At 42.2% G+C, this 18,630-nt stretch overlaps 1 protein-coding gene across 2 annotated transcripts in view; it reads left to right on the top strand.

The window, feature by feature from the left end:
• Positions 1-18,425, top strand: part of EPN2 (epsin 2) — a 70,150-nt gene extending 51,725 nt beyond the window's left edge. For both annotated transcript variants that reach the window (XM_050967271.1, XM_050967270.1), the window contains 4 exons: positions 5,377-5,550; positions 8,481-8,573; positions 10,723-10,938; positions 14,354-18,425. In XM_050967271.1, coding sequence (XP_050823228.1) covers positions 5,377-5,550; positions 8,481-8,573; positions 10,723-10,938; positions 14,354-14,691 — 821 coding nt within the window. In that variant the 3' untranslated portion in view covers positions 14,692-18,425. The remainder of the gene's footprint in view (positions 1-5,376; positions 5,551-8,480; positions 8,574-10,722; positions 10,939-14,353) is intronic.
• The last annotated feature ends 205 nt before the right edge of the window (positions 18,426-18,630 follow it).

Here is an 18,630-nt window from a genome sequence, read left to right as displayed (position 1 = left end):
TCTTGCCCCTGGGCATCAAGGAAGCAATTTGTGAAAGGATGTAAAACTGCGGAGGGCCACATCGTAACAGCCACTGCTCCTGGCTGCAGTCCTAACCCACTGTCTATTCCTCTCCCTCTGCTTCTCAGACCAACTGGCAGCTAAACAGCTCAAACCCGTCAAAAATTGCAAGTACCAGTAAGGAACGTGTTAGGTATCCCCTTCTGCCGTTTTACACCTACTTCTGTTCTTCCAATATCAGCTGTTAACCAGATGTCTTACTCAGCTGGCTCTTATTCAGATGGTCTACCACGTGCAGCCAGCTTCAGTAGCCATAATCTGTTGTCTTTTTTTCTCCAACCTGAAACCAAAGATCTGAGTTCTAACTTCTGGCATCTCCATTCATGGGCTAGAGTCCCTCCTTTCTTCAGATCCCCTCTTACAGGCCTCAGGCCCCTCTGTCTCCATTAGGACAAGACAGTAGACCCTGAAGTCTACTTGGCATGTCTAGGTGGCAGCCGGTATCAAGCGGAGTGTCCCAAGGATCGGTCCTGGGGCTGGTTTTGTTCAATATCTTCATTAATAATCTGGAGGATGGTGTAGATTGCACCCTCAGCAAGTTTGCAGATGACACTAAACTGGGAGGAGTGGTAGATATGCTGGAGGGTAGGAATAGGATACAGAGGGACCTAGACAAATTAGAGGATTAGGCCAAAAGAAATCTGATGAGGTTCAACAAGGACAAGTGCAGAGTTCTGCACTTAGGACGGAAGATTCCCCTGCGCTGCTACAGACTAGGGACCGAATGGCTAGGCAGCAGTTCTGCAGAAAAGGACCTGGGGATTGCAGTGGATATGAGTCAACAGTGTGCCCTTGTTGCCAAGAAGGCTAATGACATTTTGAGCTGTATAAGTAGGAGCATTGCCAGCAGATTGAGGGATGTGATGATTTCCCCTCTATTTGGCATTGGTGAGGCCTCATCTAGAGGACTGTGTCCAGTTTTGGGCCCTACACTACAAGAAGGATGTGGAAAAATTGGAGGGAATCCAGTGGCGGGCAACAAAAATGATTAGGGGGCTGGAGCACATGACTTATGAGGAGAGGCTGAGGTGACTGGGATTATTTAGTCTGCAGAAGAGAAGAATGAGGGGGGATTTGATAGCTGCTTTCAATTTACCTGAAAGGGGGTTCCAAAAAGGATGGCTCTAGACTTTTCTCAGTGTTACTAGATGACCGAACAAGGAGTAGTGGTCTCATGTTGCAGTGGGGGAGGTTTAGGTTGGATATTAGGAAAAACTTTTTCACTAGGAAGGTGGTGAAGCACTGGAATGGAGTATCTAGGGAGGTGGTGGAATCTCCTTCCTTAGAGATTTTTAAGGTCAGGCTTGACAAAGCCCTGGCTGGGATGATTTAGTTGGGGATTGGCCCTGCTTTGAGCAGGGGCTTGGACTAGATGACCCCCTGAGGTCCCTTCCAGTCTTGATATTTTATGAGTCCAAGTGCCAACAAAATAAAAGCAAAAATATCAAGACTCCCTAAAAAACCAGTAGTGTCATATCTCATTCTGAATGTGACCCAGAAGATTCAGCTACTGGGGGTAGGGAAAAAGGCAATGCCCAGTGCCATTGTAAATTTTAAAAAAAAGAAGTGAAGAGACCATCCCTCTTATTCCCTGGCTTATGTGAGACACAGGACTCCTAAGAAATGCAATTAAAAATTGAAAAGGGCAAAGCAGGACAAGTCTGGCTCATGCTCATGGAAAAAGAGCCACCTGTCAAGGTTCTGGTAGTCTTGATAGGGGCAGTCAGGCATGAGGAAGTTTGTTTACGCCTTCATAGATTCTTGCTGATCAGGGCCCCCTGACCAGGGTGGTGGTGAATTAGCCAACAGATCTTTCAAACATGTGGGTACAAGTCGTGATCATCTGGAACAAGAGCCAGATACCACTAGTTCCATTTTGTGTCTGAGGGTTCAAATGGACACCATACAACAGTGCCTCAGAAGAGAGGTAAAATAAGTTGAAGGAAATGCTTCATTCAGGAGTCCATCAGCTCCTTGGGAAACCTGGGTCCAGGTCCTTGTGAACCTTATAGGGATTATGGTCCCATGTATAGATTCTCCAGTTGGCTAGATTCCATATGAAACCCCCCCAAGATATCCCTGTTGGCCAAAGTCTCCCCTTCCCATCCTGCCACAGTGATCAAGATCCCACAGAAGGTTATATGACCTCAGTGATGATAGACAAAACCTGATTGACAGGTAGGAAAAATCACTTCCTTTTCTCCTCATTCTTCCCTTCCCTATGATCAGGAAGTTCCGATAGCTATCGTCTCCAGCTGATCTACAGGTTGCAAAGTGCTTAGTGTTGAAGCATTGATTTTAGCACTGTGTGCAGCTGCTTAGCCACTGGGTCATTGTTTTGTTTTAAACAGAGTTTGCATCATCATCTATGATGAGCAGTAAAACATGAGATTAGAAAAGGTTAAAGTTCTGGGGGTTTGAGACTGTTTTTATTTTTTTTTATAGGGAAAATTACATCAACCTTGTATTTAAAACACAAGCAAAAACTTGTCAATGGATAATATTAGCTGCAGCTGTTGAGTTTCCTGTCCTTGGCTCCCAACTTTATTAATACCATGTATAACAACTCCTTGTTCTTGCTTTCCAGCTACTTGGCTCCCAAGGATAGTCTTGAAGATGTCAGGTTTATGAATCTGGACTGCTAGTAAAACAGTGACTCATTAAAATAGAGGATTTTAATCCTGCCTAACTGTGCTTTGATATTTCAGTAGAGGGAACAGGGCTGGGGGAAGGTAGGTATCTTCCTAAATGCTCTTAGTTACAACTGTTCTAATTTGGGATCTATCTTATGAAAGAACAAAAGACATTTCTGAAAGCTTCCGTTTTTCCGGAGTAGTGTCATTAGCATTTCTTGCATGGCATCATCAATCGTAACTCAACACACAATGCAGATGAAGGAAGTGTGTATGCTGGAATGAGAGTAGCTGTATTCAAATAGAGCCCGTCAGCATTTCCTGTTCTTTAGATGGAACAAAAAGATGCCACCTGTTGATGAAAGTGAGCTAACAACTCTGCAAATCGGAACTTGTGCTGGTATGCTTATCTCCTAGTTTTCTAGTTGGCTTTCATAGTGCTGCTCTTTAAACTGAGGATTTGGTTGTAAACTGAAACAGCAAGGTGAACCGAGGTGATACAGCTGTCTACTACAAGAATGGCTCTGTCCTCTTCTTGTATTAAAGCATTAATTTCTTTTGTATGCTTATATTTCCTGTTGCCAACTATATCTTGGTCTCTGTTGAAATCTAGTTTTTGGAAAAAGGGTGTATGTGAACATACATTCTAACTTGGAAATAATTGATCACTTTAAAGGATTATGTGGATATGTGCTATAAAAGCAAAATTATTGCTTTTATTATTTTGGGTTGATAAGTAGAATTTTCTTGGTTTGGGGTTCCCGTTTGCTCACTTGCATGCTGAGTGCAGGCATGTATCTGATACGCTTGCTGCCAAGTGTTGTTTCATTAACGATGCTCCTTGGAATCTTCAGACTATAAAGATAGGTACCGAAGTGCTTCTGTTGAGTAGGTGGCAGCATCGTAAATACTGCTCTCTTTGTGACGCTTGTATACGCTTTCAGAGACCGTTGTTAAAAACTGTGTGTGAAACTGTAGTAATGCCTCTCCAAAAGGAAACACCAAAGGTAGGGCTGGGGATGCTCTTTCTGATTGCTACTACTTGTTGCAGACAGGTAGGAGGTCTGCAGCAAGTACTGGATCTGGGCAAGTGAGAGATGGAATTGAGTTGTTTTGTGGGAGGAGAGAGGTGATGTTGATAGTGGGGAAATGCTGCTCTTTCTAGGGTTGAGCAGAATCTCCCACTTCCCCACACCCCCTGTGATGGGGGAGGGGACGCAGCCAAGAGCAGGCCTTTCAGACTTTTAGTAGTTTGGGTTTTTGCCTCCTAGAATGAGTCTGAGGCCAGGTTCACACTACAGACTTCTGCTGGCATAGCTGTGTCAGTCAGGCATTTGATGAGATGGGGCCTCTGACCGACATAGCATAGAGCAAAAACCTCCAATGCAGACGAAATTCTACCAGCAAAACTGCTTTTGCCAATAGAGCTTATTTCTCTTTTGGGGAGAGGACTGGAATATGCTATGCTGACACAAGTGCAGTTTTGCTGGTGTAAGCTATGTGTACACGAGAAGTGCTTTCCTGGTACAGTGCAGCTGTAAAGTGTAGCCCTCACCTGAGGGTGAAGCCCCAGCCTCACTGAAGTCTCAAGTTTGGCTTCTTCAGTGGGGCCTGATTTGAGCCTGGGTGTTTGCGTATGATGGTGGGGGAGGGTGGAAGGAGGACACTTGGGCTGCGTAAAGATTGTGAAGAAGTTTGACTGGCATTTGATCACAAGGGAGGTTGACAGGGAAAGGGGTTCAGGTGAGGATGAAATGATCAAGAAATCTGACTTTGCTTTGGATGCGTTGCTATTTTGTTGTGTGTCTGTTTTGTCAGATCATAGCCTCTTTAGGGCAGGGGCTCTGCCTTCGATTCAACCCCTGGTTGGGGTCTTCAGGTTTTACTCAAATATAAATAATTTGGGGGTTTTGTTCTGTGGGAGTGAAGAATCGGGCTTGAATCATAATGTACTGAAATAGGATGGATCAAACATGCTGTATCGGTATCCTTCTTTAATAAGAGCCCTGAACTTGCAGATCATATGAATAAAACTTAGAGAAGGGATATGTGTTGGATAATTACAGCCAATAGTAGTCATTAAAATAGAGAAAAGAACAGAGAGGATGATTTGGAAACAGATGGGGGACAATTTAGAGGAGACCTATGGCAGGAATAACGATCACAAATGGGGAGGAAAAATTGTAGCTCAGAGAAAGTTGGAGGATTTGTTTTACAAAATTAAAATATGGTGGAATCAGGAGAGAGTTTTAAAATGGCTCATTTTAAGCCTTTAACACTGAGTTTTTACATTGAGTTCTTGGTTTCTTTTAGATAATGGCTTATTGAAATGATCTTTCCCTTGAGTTTATTTTAAATGTAACCTGTGATTTAATACGTCACTTTCAATCTGAACAATAATTCTGTGCCATGGTGAATGACAGTTTGCCATGAAAGCAAATTGCTGCAAGTTTAATTACATCTTCAAGTGGGAGCTTATTTTTATTCTTCAAGAGTCTTCCACAAATTACTTGTCTGTGTACATATAGCATGGCAAAATTGATGTAACACAGCATCTAATTTTTCACAATTTTCTCTTAGTGCTTACTTTGCAGGGGTAGTATTTTTAACTTAATACAATTAATTTCCTGGAAAAGCTTTTTAAAGTGACTTTCTGATGTGGTTCAACTGTCTCTTGTTGCAGGTGCCAAGCCAGCTACTTCTGTTGATCCATGGGGAGCACCAACTGGATCCGCTACTCAGTCTCTCTCCAAAAATGTAGACCCTTGGGCTCCTTCTCAGTCATCCTCTGTAGCAACAAAAGCTACTGTAGATCCATGGGGACCAGCAGCTGCAAACAAACCTATTTCCACCTCTGGTAAGAGACTGTTTACGTTTGACATCCTTTCCAGTAAATAGGCTGTACTGAGCCCGTGGTGTAAGTGTGCATCCCTTTAAAGGTGTATATTTGTTTTTTGTACTGAGGGGAGTTATTTTTTCAGCCTCTCTTCATTGACTAACTTAAGGTGAGATGTGGGCAATTGCTAAATGGAGCAGGTAAAAGAAACAGTTACACTGAAGGACTTGTAGTACTGGATTTCAAAATAAATAAGACCTATAATTACTCCTGGGGGAATTCTTCATCACTGTGCATGCGCAGAATTTATGTCCCCCGCAGATTTGTCTCCTTGCGGAAAAATGACTTGCTGACATGGAAGCAAAGGGAAGCCACTAAAGTGGTCATGTGACCCTTCCCAGCAGTATATTTTGGGTGCCCAGGGCAGAGATAAATCATTGTGGGATGCAGGCGGGACTGGGGAAGACATGGCTGGTGGCTCCTACCCTGTGTCAGGCTCAGCTGCTAGTCCAGGCTGGGCTGGGGGAGACAAGACTTCCTCTTCCCCTGCACGGCAGCCGGGGCTGGATCAGACCCACCTCCAGATTTTTCACCCGGCTGTAGGAAGCTCTGCAAACTCCTCCTTCCCTTCCCCCCCCATGCTTCCTGCACCCATCACTTCTCAGCTGCAGGGAGAGGGGGTCACTATATAGGGAGTTGCTCCCCCATCCGTCCAATCCCTGTGCATCCGGATCTCATATACCCCTACCTGCCTGCTGAGGCTCCCTCCGACCCAGAACCCTATCCTGCCGAGCCTCAACCAGTTGTACTTGGATCCCAACTCCACTAAGCCCCAGTCTCCCACCATCTGGACGCCCCCATTGAGCCCCAACCACCTTCACCTGGACTGCCCCCCCCATCCCATTACCTTTGGACTCAGAATCCACCAACAAGCCCCTGTGCATCCAGATGCACCCCCACACCCGGATCACCCACTGAGCCGCCCACACCCAGATTGCCCTACACAGAATCCTCTGAACCCACACCTACATCCCCCCACACTAAGCCTCTCCACAATTGGATCCTGCCTTGCTGAGCCTGCCTGCCCGTACCTGGGGTACCTGGCATGGAGGGGCAGGGCCTTGGGGTGTTTCTGGGTCAGGAACAGGCCTTGCGCTGTGTCAGGGTTGGGTGCAGCCTCACCACTGAGTCCATGTCCCAGGGTGAAGCTGCACAGTGATCTCCCACCTCTGTGCAGCTGGTGCCCTATGCTCCCCAGTGCCAGGCTGGAGCCTTCACATTTATCTGACAAAATTTGCAGAATACTAAAATATTGTGTGCAGAATTTGTAATTTTTTGGCACAGAGTGCCCTCAGGAGTATATAATAGACTTTAGAACAGACTTTTCAGTGCTATTATTTTGAGTCAGAGCATTGCATTCGTGTGGCTCTTTCCTCCAGACTCTCTTCCACATCCTCTCCAGTCTTTTCTTTATGTACACCTGCCACCCAGTTCAGCCATGCACCTGTGACTGCACTGCCGCCACTGGCCCTCTCTTTAATTGCCTAAACATTTAATTTCCAAAAAAACAGAGTATTAAAACAATCTGAAAGCTTCAAAACTACTGACATTTCCAATGTGGTGACTTGCTGTGCAGAAAGATGTCTCTGTAGATGTAAACTGTTCAGAGTTTGATCAGCATCTGGTGTTCTGAGGAGGAGGTTTTCAAAGGCGCAAATGGGAGTTGGATGCTTACCTGCTTTTGAAAAGCTCCCTCTGTAAATTCTTATGTAACGAAGTGCAGAAGGTGCTGCTTTAACTCCTTGCCTTATGCCTTGTGACTCTTACTGCTCCCAATAACGATAATAGCAGGGTGGTTTTGGATAGGTGCCATGACTTTCTGTGCTAGATGAATTTTTTGCCATCATTCATCTCTACATTATATAATAAACTAAAGATGTATATGTGGAATGATGTCAAGATCATGTCTAATCTAGCTTTATATGGGCAAAGGAAAATGGAATGTTTTAGAAATTATTTTGTAAAATTCATGAGACTAAAGATATTTTATAACTTTTTCTTTTTTGCTGGAGATAAATAACATTTGCAATACAGAATCTTTACTTGCATTCTGTCTTCAGAGAGTTAATTGCCTCTAAGTGTCATTGTAATGATTCAAAATGTAATGAAGCTTAATGCTAACTGATTGTTTAAAAAGTGACTTTCAAATTCCAACCCTGTTAGGTTTGGGGAAATATGATTACTCTTTATTTACATAGGTTTTTTTCCCTTCCTTTTTGCTAAAGGTGTTTCCACATCTAGTGAATGTGTCTTCTTCACTGATTGCAGAGTAAAGCTAGGCTCCCCTTTGCTTAGCACTCTAGCGCCTTATCTACGCCAGGTACTGAGCACATCTTTTCTGTTGCCCTCCCAGTCCCTTTAATCTGTGAAACAAGAAGCTGAATTTGGGAATCCAATTCTTACCCCAAGTATGGCCACACTTACATTCCATTTTGCTTGTTATCACTGGCTTATATCCACGCTTCTAATTCCAATACCACAAAGAATTTGTGATGCCCGTCACCACAGCATCTGGATGCACCACTTGATTGCACAGCTAGTTAATATATATGCTACCTTCTATATTGGGCAGTAACATCACTGACCATCTCCACTGCAACCTAAAGACACATAACCGCATGTGTCTTGAAGGCCCTCCATACTGAAAAGTGAGAGGAAAATTGTACCGTAGGTGAGGGCCAAATACTGAAAATGCACTGCTGCTAGTCATAGAGTTTGGTCTGGGGTAGTGACAGTAGAAGCACCCCAGCTGAACCTTAACGGCCATGATAGGACACAGAGGGAAATGTTTCTCAAGTAATGTGATTGGTTTCGAAATTGCTTTTAATAGCACTGGACATAATGCAGTTGAAGATCTATTAATGACAGGTGTCGTTTGTTCTCCTGAACAGGAAGCACATCATTTGACCTTTTCAGTAATTTGAATGGTACAGTTAAAGATGACTTTTCTGAATTTGACAACCTTCGAAATTCCAAAAAGACAGGTACGGATCAAATGAATACTTGGCAAATGGCAGGTTTTTTTGTAATCTTAGTAACAGGTTTTTTAAACCAACTATTTAATCTTTTTTTATGACAGAAACAAGATCCACCTTTCACAGTGGATAAGTTCAAACGAGGGAGTACTTAGAACGTGTTGCCATTTTTATAGCTAATGTAACAATAAAAGCTAGTTGTTATCATAATGTAGTCTGACATCTGGGTAGCACAGGCCATACATCTTCATCGTGTTACCTCTGTATTGAGCCCAATAACGTATGCTTAACTAAACCATATCTTCAGCCCGTGTTTTGGGTATGAGTCATGGTGACTGGGTGAAGGCCATGGTAGGAGGCAAGGAGACAAAGTAGCCTGAGTGATGGGATCCATTGTCTACAGCCAAGCACTGAGGTACAACCGCATCTGCTCTAACCCCTCAGACAGAGACCAACACCTACAAAATCTCCACCAAGCATTCTCAAAACTACAATACCCGCACGAGGAAATAAGGAAGCAGATCAACAGAGCCAGACGTGTACCCAGAAGCCTCCTACTGCAAGACAAACCCAAGAAAGAAACCAACAGGACTCCACTGGCCATCACATACAGCCCCCAGCTAAAACCCCTCCAATGCATCATCAAGGATCTACAACCCATCCTGGACAATGATCCCACACTTTCACAGGCCTTGGGTGACAGGCCAGTCCTTGCCCACCGACAACCTGCCAACCTGAAACACATTCTCACCAGTAACTGCACACCACACCATAATAACTCTAGCTCAGGAACCAATCCATGCAACAAACCTCGATGCCAATTCTGCCCACATATCTACACCAGCGACACCATCACAGGACCTAACCAGATCAGCCACACCATCACTGGTTCATTCATCTGCACATCCACCAATGTAATATACGCCATCATATGCCAGCAATGCCCCTCTGCTATGTACATCAGCCAAACTGGACAGTCTCTACGGAAAAGGATAAATGGACACAAATCAGACATTAGGAATGGCAATATACAAAAACCTGTAGGAGAGCACTTCAACCTCCCTGGCCACACTATAGCAGACCTTAAGGTGGCCATCCTGCAGCAAAAAAACTTCAGGACCAGACTTCAAAGAGAAACTGCTGAGCTTCAGTTCATCTGCAAATTTGACACCATCAGCTCAGGATTGAACAAAGACTGTGAATGGCTTGCCAACTACAGAACCAGTTTCTCCTCTCTTGGTTTTCACACCTCAACTACTAGAACAGGGCCTCATCCTCCCTGATTGAACTGACCTCGTTATCTCTAGCTTTCTTGCTAGCATATATATACCTGCCCCTGGATATTTCCACCACATGCATCTGAAGAAGTGGGTATTCACCCACGAAAGCTCATGCTCCAAAACGTCTGTTAGTCGATAAAGTGCCACAGGATTCTTTTGCTGCTTTTACAGATCCAGACTAACACGGCTACCCCTCTGGTTTGTCAAATAGACATGTAAACACTTGTATTCAACACTAGGGAAAGAATTACTGAAAGTTAACTTTTGTGGATGTTTTTATTTCACCCAATGAAAATGAAACTGCTAGACTTCAAATATGTAAATGCTTTGAGACTATGTACCTCTTTATAAGGGGCACCTTCTGTAAGATTGGTGACATAGCTCAGTGTTGGCCCAAGTTCCTCTTTTAAAAGAAATCTGTTAATTAATGAATGGCTAATACTGAATGGAAAACTATACCAAGATGATAGTTCAGAGGCCACAGTTCTGATGCTCATGAATATCTTCTCCATAGAGGCAATTTGTTTGTGTCTGTATCACAGCACACTAAAGAACAATATCAAGATCAATTGTGTAGAAGCTTTGTTTATATTACACTGCAGTTGTAATTCTACTGTTCTACACTTCTATGGGATACTTAAGATTTAATATATTTAACAACTTGCTAAAAGTGTAAAACATATTTGGCAATTTAAACAAAATGATAGTATAAAATCAGATTTAAGGATATATTTTTAGTAGTAGAATAAAATCACTTCTGTCATCAGACTTTTTTTGCATGATTATAATACATAGTGAACAGACAGATAACTGGCTTTAGTAAATTGGAGCATTTAGCATTGTGAATCTAACAGATTGTTCTTGACTTTTTGTTACAGCCGAGTCGGGTTCCACTTTGTCATCCCAGCATAGTGGTACAACAAGTCCTGATCTCTTTGATTCTCAGCCCACAAACATGACATCGAGCAAACAAAGTGCAGCTCGAAAAACCCCCGAGTCTTTCTTGGGGCCCAATGCAGCCTTGGTGAATTTGGATTCATTGGTGTCTAAGCCACCACAGCCTGTTCCATCATTGAATCCGTTCTTAGCTCCAGGTATGTCTCAATACATCCCTTTCCAATATATAACTTTGTTTGTATCTTGTCTTCCAAATTTGTTCTTGTAGAACAAACCCTACTCCACCTCTGGTGCACATAGCACAATCTAAATCTTGTACTTCCTGGCTTGCTTGCCATCCTAGACTAGTTTGGCCAGCAGGATTTGCTCTGTTGCAGTTAGGAGGGAAAGGCAGCATGGGCTTGTGGAAAGGTAATGGATTGATACATGGAAGGATTTGGGTTCTAGTCCTGGCTCTTGGGGGCGGGGGCAGTGACCTCAACTCTCTTTATTATTTCATTTTTGTATTACTGTAGCACCTACCAGCCCCAGTCATGCACTAGGATCCCATTGTGCTAGGTGTTACACAAAAACAGAACAACAAGACTGTCCCTACCCGTAAGCGTTTACAATCCAGGTATAATACAAGAGACTACAAATGGGGGAATACAAAGAAACAATGAGTCCATATTATTTAAGTAGACAAGATAGACATAGGGCGGGGGAAGCAGTAGAATACACAAGCTTAGTGAACAATGTGATGGCAGCAAAATGGCATGGTAGTTCCATGATTTTTTTGGCCTGTTTCCCCTCAAACATCTTGTTTGTTTACATCATAAGCTCTTTGAGGCTGTGAATCTTGTACTATGAGTTTTTCTGCTGTCCAGTCCAGTGGGGCCCATCTTGGTTTGTGCCTAGGCGCTACTGTTACACAAATAATAAATACTAGTACCTTCCTTTATTGTGTGTGTCATCCTAAGCCTTCATAGTCTCTTCCTATTCTTAGTCTAGTCCTGTAGGGCTGAACCCTGAGATAAACTATCCACTTCACTGGGAGTTGTAGCTGTTGAGCAGGCATTGGCTAGCCACGTATGCATCTTTCCTTTCAAACATGAACATAAATGCTAAAAATAATATATTCAGTCAAAAATATTAAAACATTCTGCTCAAACCCTCCCCCCGCCCCACACACACACACAAAAGAAAAATGAAACCAAACAAGAAAACCCACCTAAAGCCTGGACTCTTTCACGCAGAATATGCCTGTGACCCTCTTAATTCTGAATTGCATAAAAATATCAAAATTATATTGCACAGACTATGTTAAAGCCCACTAGGGAGCTCTGAGTGCACACCAACAGGGTTTACACAGACCAATTAATGCACCACACATTAGTGCACTTCAGAAATCACAAGCCCTTAAGTTCCAAAGTTCCCAAGGCACTTTTGAAAATGAAACTTAGAAACTTGCATTGCTTCACCCAGATCTACACTATACACTTACGCTGGTATAACTGCATCTCTCAAGGATGTGAAAAATGACTAGACTTAACCCCTGGTGTAGACAGCACTACGTCAATGGGAGGGCATCCCACATCGACATAGGCACCGCCTCTTGTGGAGATGGATTAACTATGCTGACAAGAGAACCTCTCCTCTTGGCGTACAGTAAAACCTCAAAGATACAAACACCACAGTTACAGACTGACCGGTCAACCAGACACCATGTGAAACTGGACGTAACCAATCAGGCAAGAGAAGAGACCAAAAAAAAACCCCCAAATGCTATACTGTGCCTATATTGTATCTTAAAGGTAGGCACATCTCAGCTGCATGTCCCCACCCCTACCCCGAACACTGCACCCGGGGCACCCACTTACAGCTAGGAGTTGAAGATGCTGAGATTCGCAGGCAAAGCTGTGAGTCTCTGCTGCCAGCCTAAGGCAGTGGGAGCAGTTGCAGGAGCAGCACTGGGGTCGGCACTGCTTTGCTTTCCTGTAAGATGGGGTACTGTTTTCACACCCCCTCCCCTGGCTGGGGGGAGGTTGGGAAGCTGTTTTTGCACACTCCCACCCCTCCAGGAGGGGGACATGCTGTTTTCACCTCCACCCTATCCCCACCCCAGTTGGGAGGAGGACAAGCTTGCCCTGAAATAAGTTGCCTGCAGGGAAGCTGCCTAGCTGCCTCTGGAACCTGGCCTGAAATGTGAACTGCTGGAGCTGTGTTTTGTTCAGAGTTACAAATGTCTCCAAGTTATGGACAACCTTCATTCCTGAGGTTCTACTGTAGTAGTGTTGTCACTGAAGCGCTATAGCAGCAGTATTCTAAGTGTAGACCTGACTGTAAGCTCTTCTGAAGATTTCACCATCAGCCTTCTCCCTGCAAAATCTGTTTTTGTCATCAGTGTCTCCCCTCTGCCCTGGTTCCATTCTCCAGGCAATTTTACTGAAGACCTGGGAAATGACTGTTTTCATTAATGCTGCCAGCAGTAACAGTGCAAACAAACTGGTAAGGGGAGGCGAAGCCTGGAAAAAACCTTCGTGCTCACTTCAGTCCACATTTTAGTAGGATGAGACAGTGCCATAAATAGGCCATCCCTGAAATAATCTCATCTGATCAAAAAGAAACCCTTGGTGTACTTGGAAACTTATCTGCTCTCATAGCTCTCCTGCAAAAAGGCCTGTACTGTAGTAGCATTTATGACTTTATTTATGGTAAAGTCTAAGTGGTGTTGCCACAGTAAACAAATGGGAAAAAACACGTTAGTATCTTTATGTGCACTGAAATTTCTATACATGGTAACCCGGGGTGTGTTAAGATTATTTAAAATGGTGGTAATTTGTCTTAAAATACTTCTAAAAAATATTTGTTTATGAAATTCCTTGAAATATTGGGGAAAACAGAGTGAAGAATGGTTCTGAGCAGCTTAGCACTGTTCAGCAACAGGAAGTCTATGTATCTGTCAAGTTTACAAGGGGTCACTGGGCCATCCGAATAAGTCTAAACATCTATGGTATAAAGAATGTGTATTGTTGGCAGTGGATCAAAGACTTTGAATGCTGGGAAAGTTCTTTGCTTTTTCCAGCTTTACTGTAATTCGGAACCGGCTTGTTTACATTATGAATTCCTGACCAATCTCGGAGCCAAATACCTGAACAGCTTCTAAAACTCAGTGAAATGGCTGAAATCTTGGGAGCAGAGGAAGGGAGAACAAGTGCAATAAACAAATAAAAATAGCCTGCAATTATCTGTTGCAGTATAGCCTCAGAATGTCGTGTTCAGGCACACTCCTGACTGATAGAATTCAGAATCTGTTTGTACAGCTTGTCTTACAGAAAATTGAAAACTACCCATCGGTGTTGTGGTATCCTGCTGGCATTCATAAAGATATAGTGGGGCAAATTATAATTATATATCCACTGAAGTAAATGGAATTTGTACCGCTGAGAGAGACGTAGCCCAGTATATGTCAATGGTATTGTAAAAGAGATTTTCATTAGAAGTGACATTTGTTCTTTTGGGTTTTTGGGGGGCGGGGGGGGAGGGGAGGGCAGTACTGTGAATATACATGGCATGACTGCAAAACCTTGACCTCTTTGGAGCTGCATTCTTTTTTTTTTCTTTTCAAATTAGGGACAGCTACAACACCAACTCCAATCAACCCCTTCCAAGTGAATCAGCCCCAGCCCCTCACACTAAATCAGATGAGAGCAAGTCCCGTGATGGGCACGAGTCCTTCTTTTAATGCTGTGCCAGCAATGAGCATGGAGCCAATACCTCTGTCTTCCATGGCACCAGTGGCTGTGGGAATGGCGCCGTTACCAGCTGTAGGCACCATGGCATCTATCACTCGAATGGGCCAGGGGATGAACATGAACATTGCAGGATCGATGACCCAGCCGCTTCATAGTATGGGAATCCCTCCATCAGCACCCCAGCCCACAAATACAACTAACCCTTTCCTCCTATAAAGACCCAATCGAAGGAACTTTCTTTTCGTAATGTTTCCAAGCTGAAGTCTTTGGAGGAAAATGAACAGGATCTGCTTGGACTGAATGGCGTGTAAGCGACTTGAAAGTAGATTTGCAGTTTACAGTTACAAACTTTGAAGAGTTGTCTGTACTTACCAGTTAATCTAAATCTAGTCTTTGCTACAGATGGTACCTTACTTTGGCTTGTTGAGCATTACATGAAATGTTCAGACTTTTCGCCAAAGTTAGATTATGTCCATTTTCTTACTTTGTTAACCATTTCAATACACTTTCTAGGGAGAACCTGCCATTTTAAACTCCATTTGCTATTTTGTAGATGTCAGATGTGCTGGATCCTAAAATTACTATTACCTACAGCTGTTCATATGATAGACCTGAGACTTGGAGTGCTAGTGAATGGTTTTGCACATAACTATATACAGTTCTAGACTGTTGGTTCACCCATAGTCCTTATTCTTAGAAGAGAGCCCAGAAGGCTGATTTTACGCATTAAACGTTGCAACACAAAATCTCACCGCTTTCCTGACGGTTTGACTGGCAAAGCAGGCTTGTCTCAAAAGGAAAAAAAGCTGAAGAAAATTCTCAAGTTGTCAAGTATAATGTGTGCTGTTGTATGCAGTGTTGCATTTGTACACTACTATCTAAGGACTGCAAAGGAATTTCCTGTGAGTGGCATGCTGCACTCGTGCTAAATGAGTGTTCTGCTCTGTGCTTGTCCAGTAGTGACTTCGTTTGGAAGTGCTTGTGTGTATTTTATTTTTATTTGACTTACAATGTGAGACGAAAGAAAAACAAAATATAGTGGGACAACTTTGAATTCAGTTTCACCGGGGCAAGCTTTAAAACTAATTCAGGCTTAACCTTGCTATATGCAGTTACTCTTGTACACTTTTGCACATATTTTGTTTTTAGTACAGTTTCATATTTGAGTTTGCAGAATAACCTAATAGTCATTTTTTTTGCTAATTTTTATAATGTGGTTCTTATTTAACTGTCTAGTTTTGATAGACTTTTATCAGGTCAGGCTGAAAAATTAAGATATTGGCCAATGTCATTTTTATGGTTGAATGCCCTCCTCCTATTTATGCTTTTAGCTCTTTGTTTCTGTAAAGAAAATTTAAAAGGGAAGATTAACACTAAAATATTTTTTTTTGAATTAAGACTTTGTAATGAAATTTAAAACAAATTCTCATGACTAATTACTTTTTAGAGGAAATGAATTTGAACATATGACTTGTGACTACATTTAGAAAACACTAATGCTGCCTTTCCTTTAATTCACTCGCCATTTTCTGATGATTACCAAACTGAACAAACTGCGAGCCTCTTTAAGAAAGTCATGAGGCTGTTTTTCTTTTTGTAATAGTGACTTCTGGAAATTTTAAAAATTCTAAATCTATGAAAGTGGCTCATTGATTAGATTTTTTTAACTAAAGGTGCACTCCATGTCAGTGACTGGTTCCATTTACAACTGTTCATTTAAACTGAACTCTACAGTTTTAACTCACATGTCTTGGATTCATCAGCGCTGAACCATGCGCAGGTTTCAGTCAGCGTTACTGGTATAAACCCGGCCTTCTCTAAGATGGCAACATTTTAAAAGCTCTGCTTTCACATGGTATGCAAACATACCCTGGGCACATTTAGGGGAATATCCTAGCTCTTGTAACTTTTTCAATTGGGGCATCTCTGCATATGAACTGATGTCCTTTTTGGTGGCCTTTCCCTGGATTACGAAAAAGCTGAAACAAATTAATGGCAGAGCTCCACTTTCTGGTGTAATTATACTATGTGGATTGTAACAGCCCCCATTAGTGTGCCATAAAAAGGAAGCACTGATTGGTGTGAAAGGAACGGGATTTCTATGCTTTTGCCAGAGTAAAACCGCTGAAAAACCATCCTAACTAGGGTACGGTCACGCATTTTAGATGTGTAGGTTGGAGTAGATCTTGGTGTACAGAAAGCTAAGTGCATGGGTGTTACTATGCAGATTGTTCTATCCTTTTGTTGCTATTGGGTTTTCAAGTAGGATTCAGAATATTAACCTGCTCATATTTTATATAGGAGGAAAAACGACTGTCCACACCCAGAAAGTCTTCAAAACCAAACCATTCATGTCGTCTTTCAAAATAAGGAAGAAAAGACTTTTTGGTCATTAATCAATATAGGCCAGAAAAAGCGTAATTATTGCTAGCAGTAGGAACTTTTACGGGTTGTGATATAAGCAGATGAAAAAAATAATTTCCAATTGGTCTGTGGCAAGATCACTCCATGTTTTCAATTTAATTTTCTCAACTATGGAGTTAGTTCATTTGATATTTTCCCAGGCTTTAGTTAGTCAGTTGCTTGTATGTGCGAAGTGTAGATAAGGGCATTATCCATTCAGCCAACAGGTTCTGACTGCAACCTCTGAAAGACTTTAGACAGCTTCATTTGGAGGCAGGATGGAGCTGGTCATATTTGTAATTCTTTGAAAATCATCTGCAGCTCAGAGTAATGAGCTATCCTCATGGAGTGATAATAATTTACTATTGGCCTGGTAGGGAACTTACATGCCCTGGTTGAGTGAAGCTGCTGAGTGGCAAATTGTAGTTTTTACTAGGCCACTTTTGTAAGAGCGCTACTACTTTTTACATACATTGCACAAGAAACCATGACAAGGCACCCTGTGTCTGAGCAGTGATAAACATGTCTCATGGCGCTACAGAGCACTTGGCCAAGGAAGTTAACGGCCTTAAGATCCCCAGCCTGAAGTGTGTGTTGGGATACGAAATCAAATAAAAATGAGAACATGCAGATGGTTTGGTAAATATCTTTTTTGTTTCTGAGATAGCAGGCATCCCTGTGTCTGCAAAGATCTCATGCATACCGGTGGCATATAAACAACAATGAAAGCTGGTTTCTGCCCTAGCCAATCAAAGCATCGGTTGTGTCCAGAATGTTATATCCATTTCATGGTCATCAGTGGTTAAACTGATTTTCTTTCTTTTCTTTTCTTTTTTGATGGAGCACATTGTGTACCTGATCTCATTCACGCACTCATTTCTCCAGACACCCCCTTCTCTCCCAGATAATACGGTGCTTTTGATTTAAAATGTTAGTATCCCAAAATAGCCTTACTGGTCAAATTGACCAAAGATAAATAGTGTTAATTATTTTGTAAAAGCATCTTGGTATAATTTTAAGCCCCAAAATAAGCTCAGTTATTTATTCAGTTTTATACTATGTAAAAACTAAAATGTCTTGAGGGGACTGGAAAGGGAGACCATAGTGGGTTGTGCTGTTTACAGTCTCTTTGAAGTCCCATAGCTAAGACCGCTTTTGTTATCCATCTTCCCTTTACTGTTGCCGTTTCTACTGTGTACTGTATGTGTTAATATTGCACAAATTGTGGAGAAATATACGGTTTATTTTTCACAGCAGAATCTCACAAAACTCGCTTCCTTTACAAGTGTTATAATTGAAATATTTACCAAACTGTTTTCATAATACTGGGAGCAGGCTGCTTTTTATGAATTTGTGCTGACTATTGACATTATTTACTGTATAAATATAATTTATCATTTGTACTATTGTATCATAATGTTCTGTATCTGTGTCATTTTTTTCCCTAGTGATGTCACACAAATGTGATATTTAATAATGCCATCAGAACAGTGGAATGACAAGGGGTTTGTAGGTGACTGGTCAGAATTAAAACTGTATTGCTTATATCCTAGAGTTGCATTCCTTTTCTACTCAATTGTAGCATTCGCATCCCATTTAAAAGGGATACATTTTTAAAAGGATGTCATTTTAGGATGTGGTCCAGTATTCATGGAAGTCAATGGGTTGGATCCGACCTTGAAAAGCCTAAGGTAAAAATCCAGATCCTAGGCTAAATCTAACAGTGTTTTAGAGCAGTCGTCCCCAAACTTT

Source organism: Gopherus flavomarginatus, chromosome 9 (assembly GCF_025201925.1).
Source record: "Gopherus flavomarginatus isolate rGopFla2 chromosome 9, rGopFla2.mat.asm, whole genome shotgun sequence".
NCBI lineage: Eukaryota > Metazoa > Chordata > Testudines > Testudinidae > Gopherus > Gopherus flavomarginatus.
Note: the sequence above shows the minus strand (reverse complement) of the source record. Positions and strands in the feature narration are given on the sequence as shown.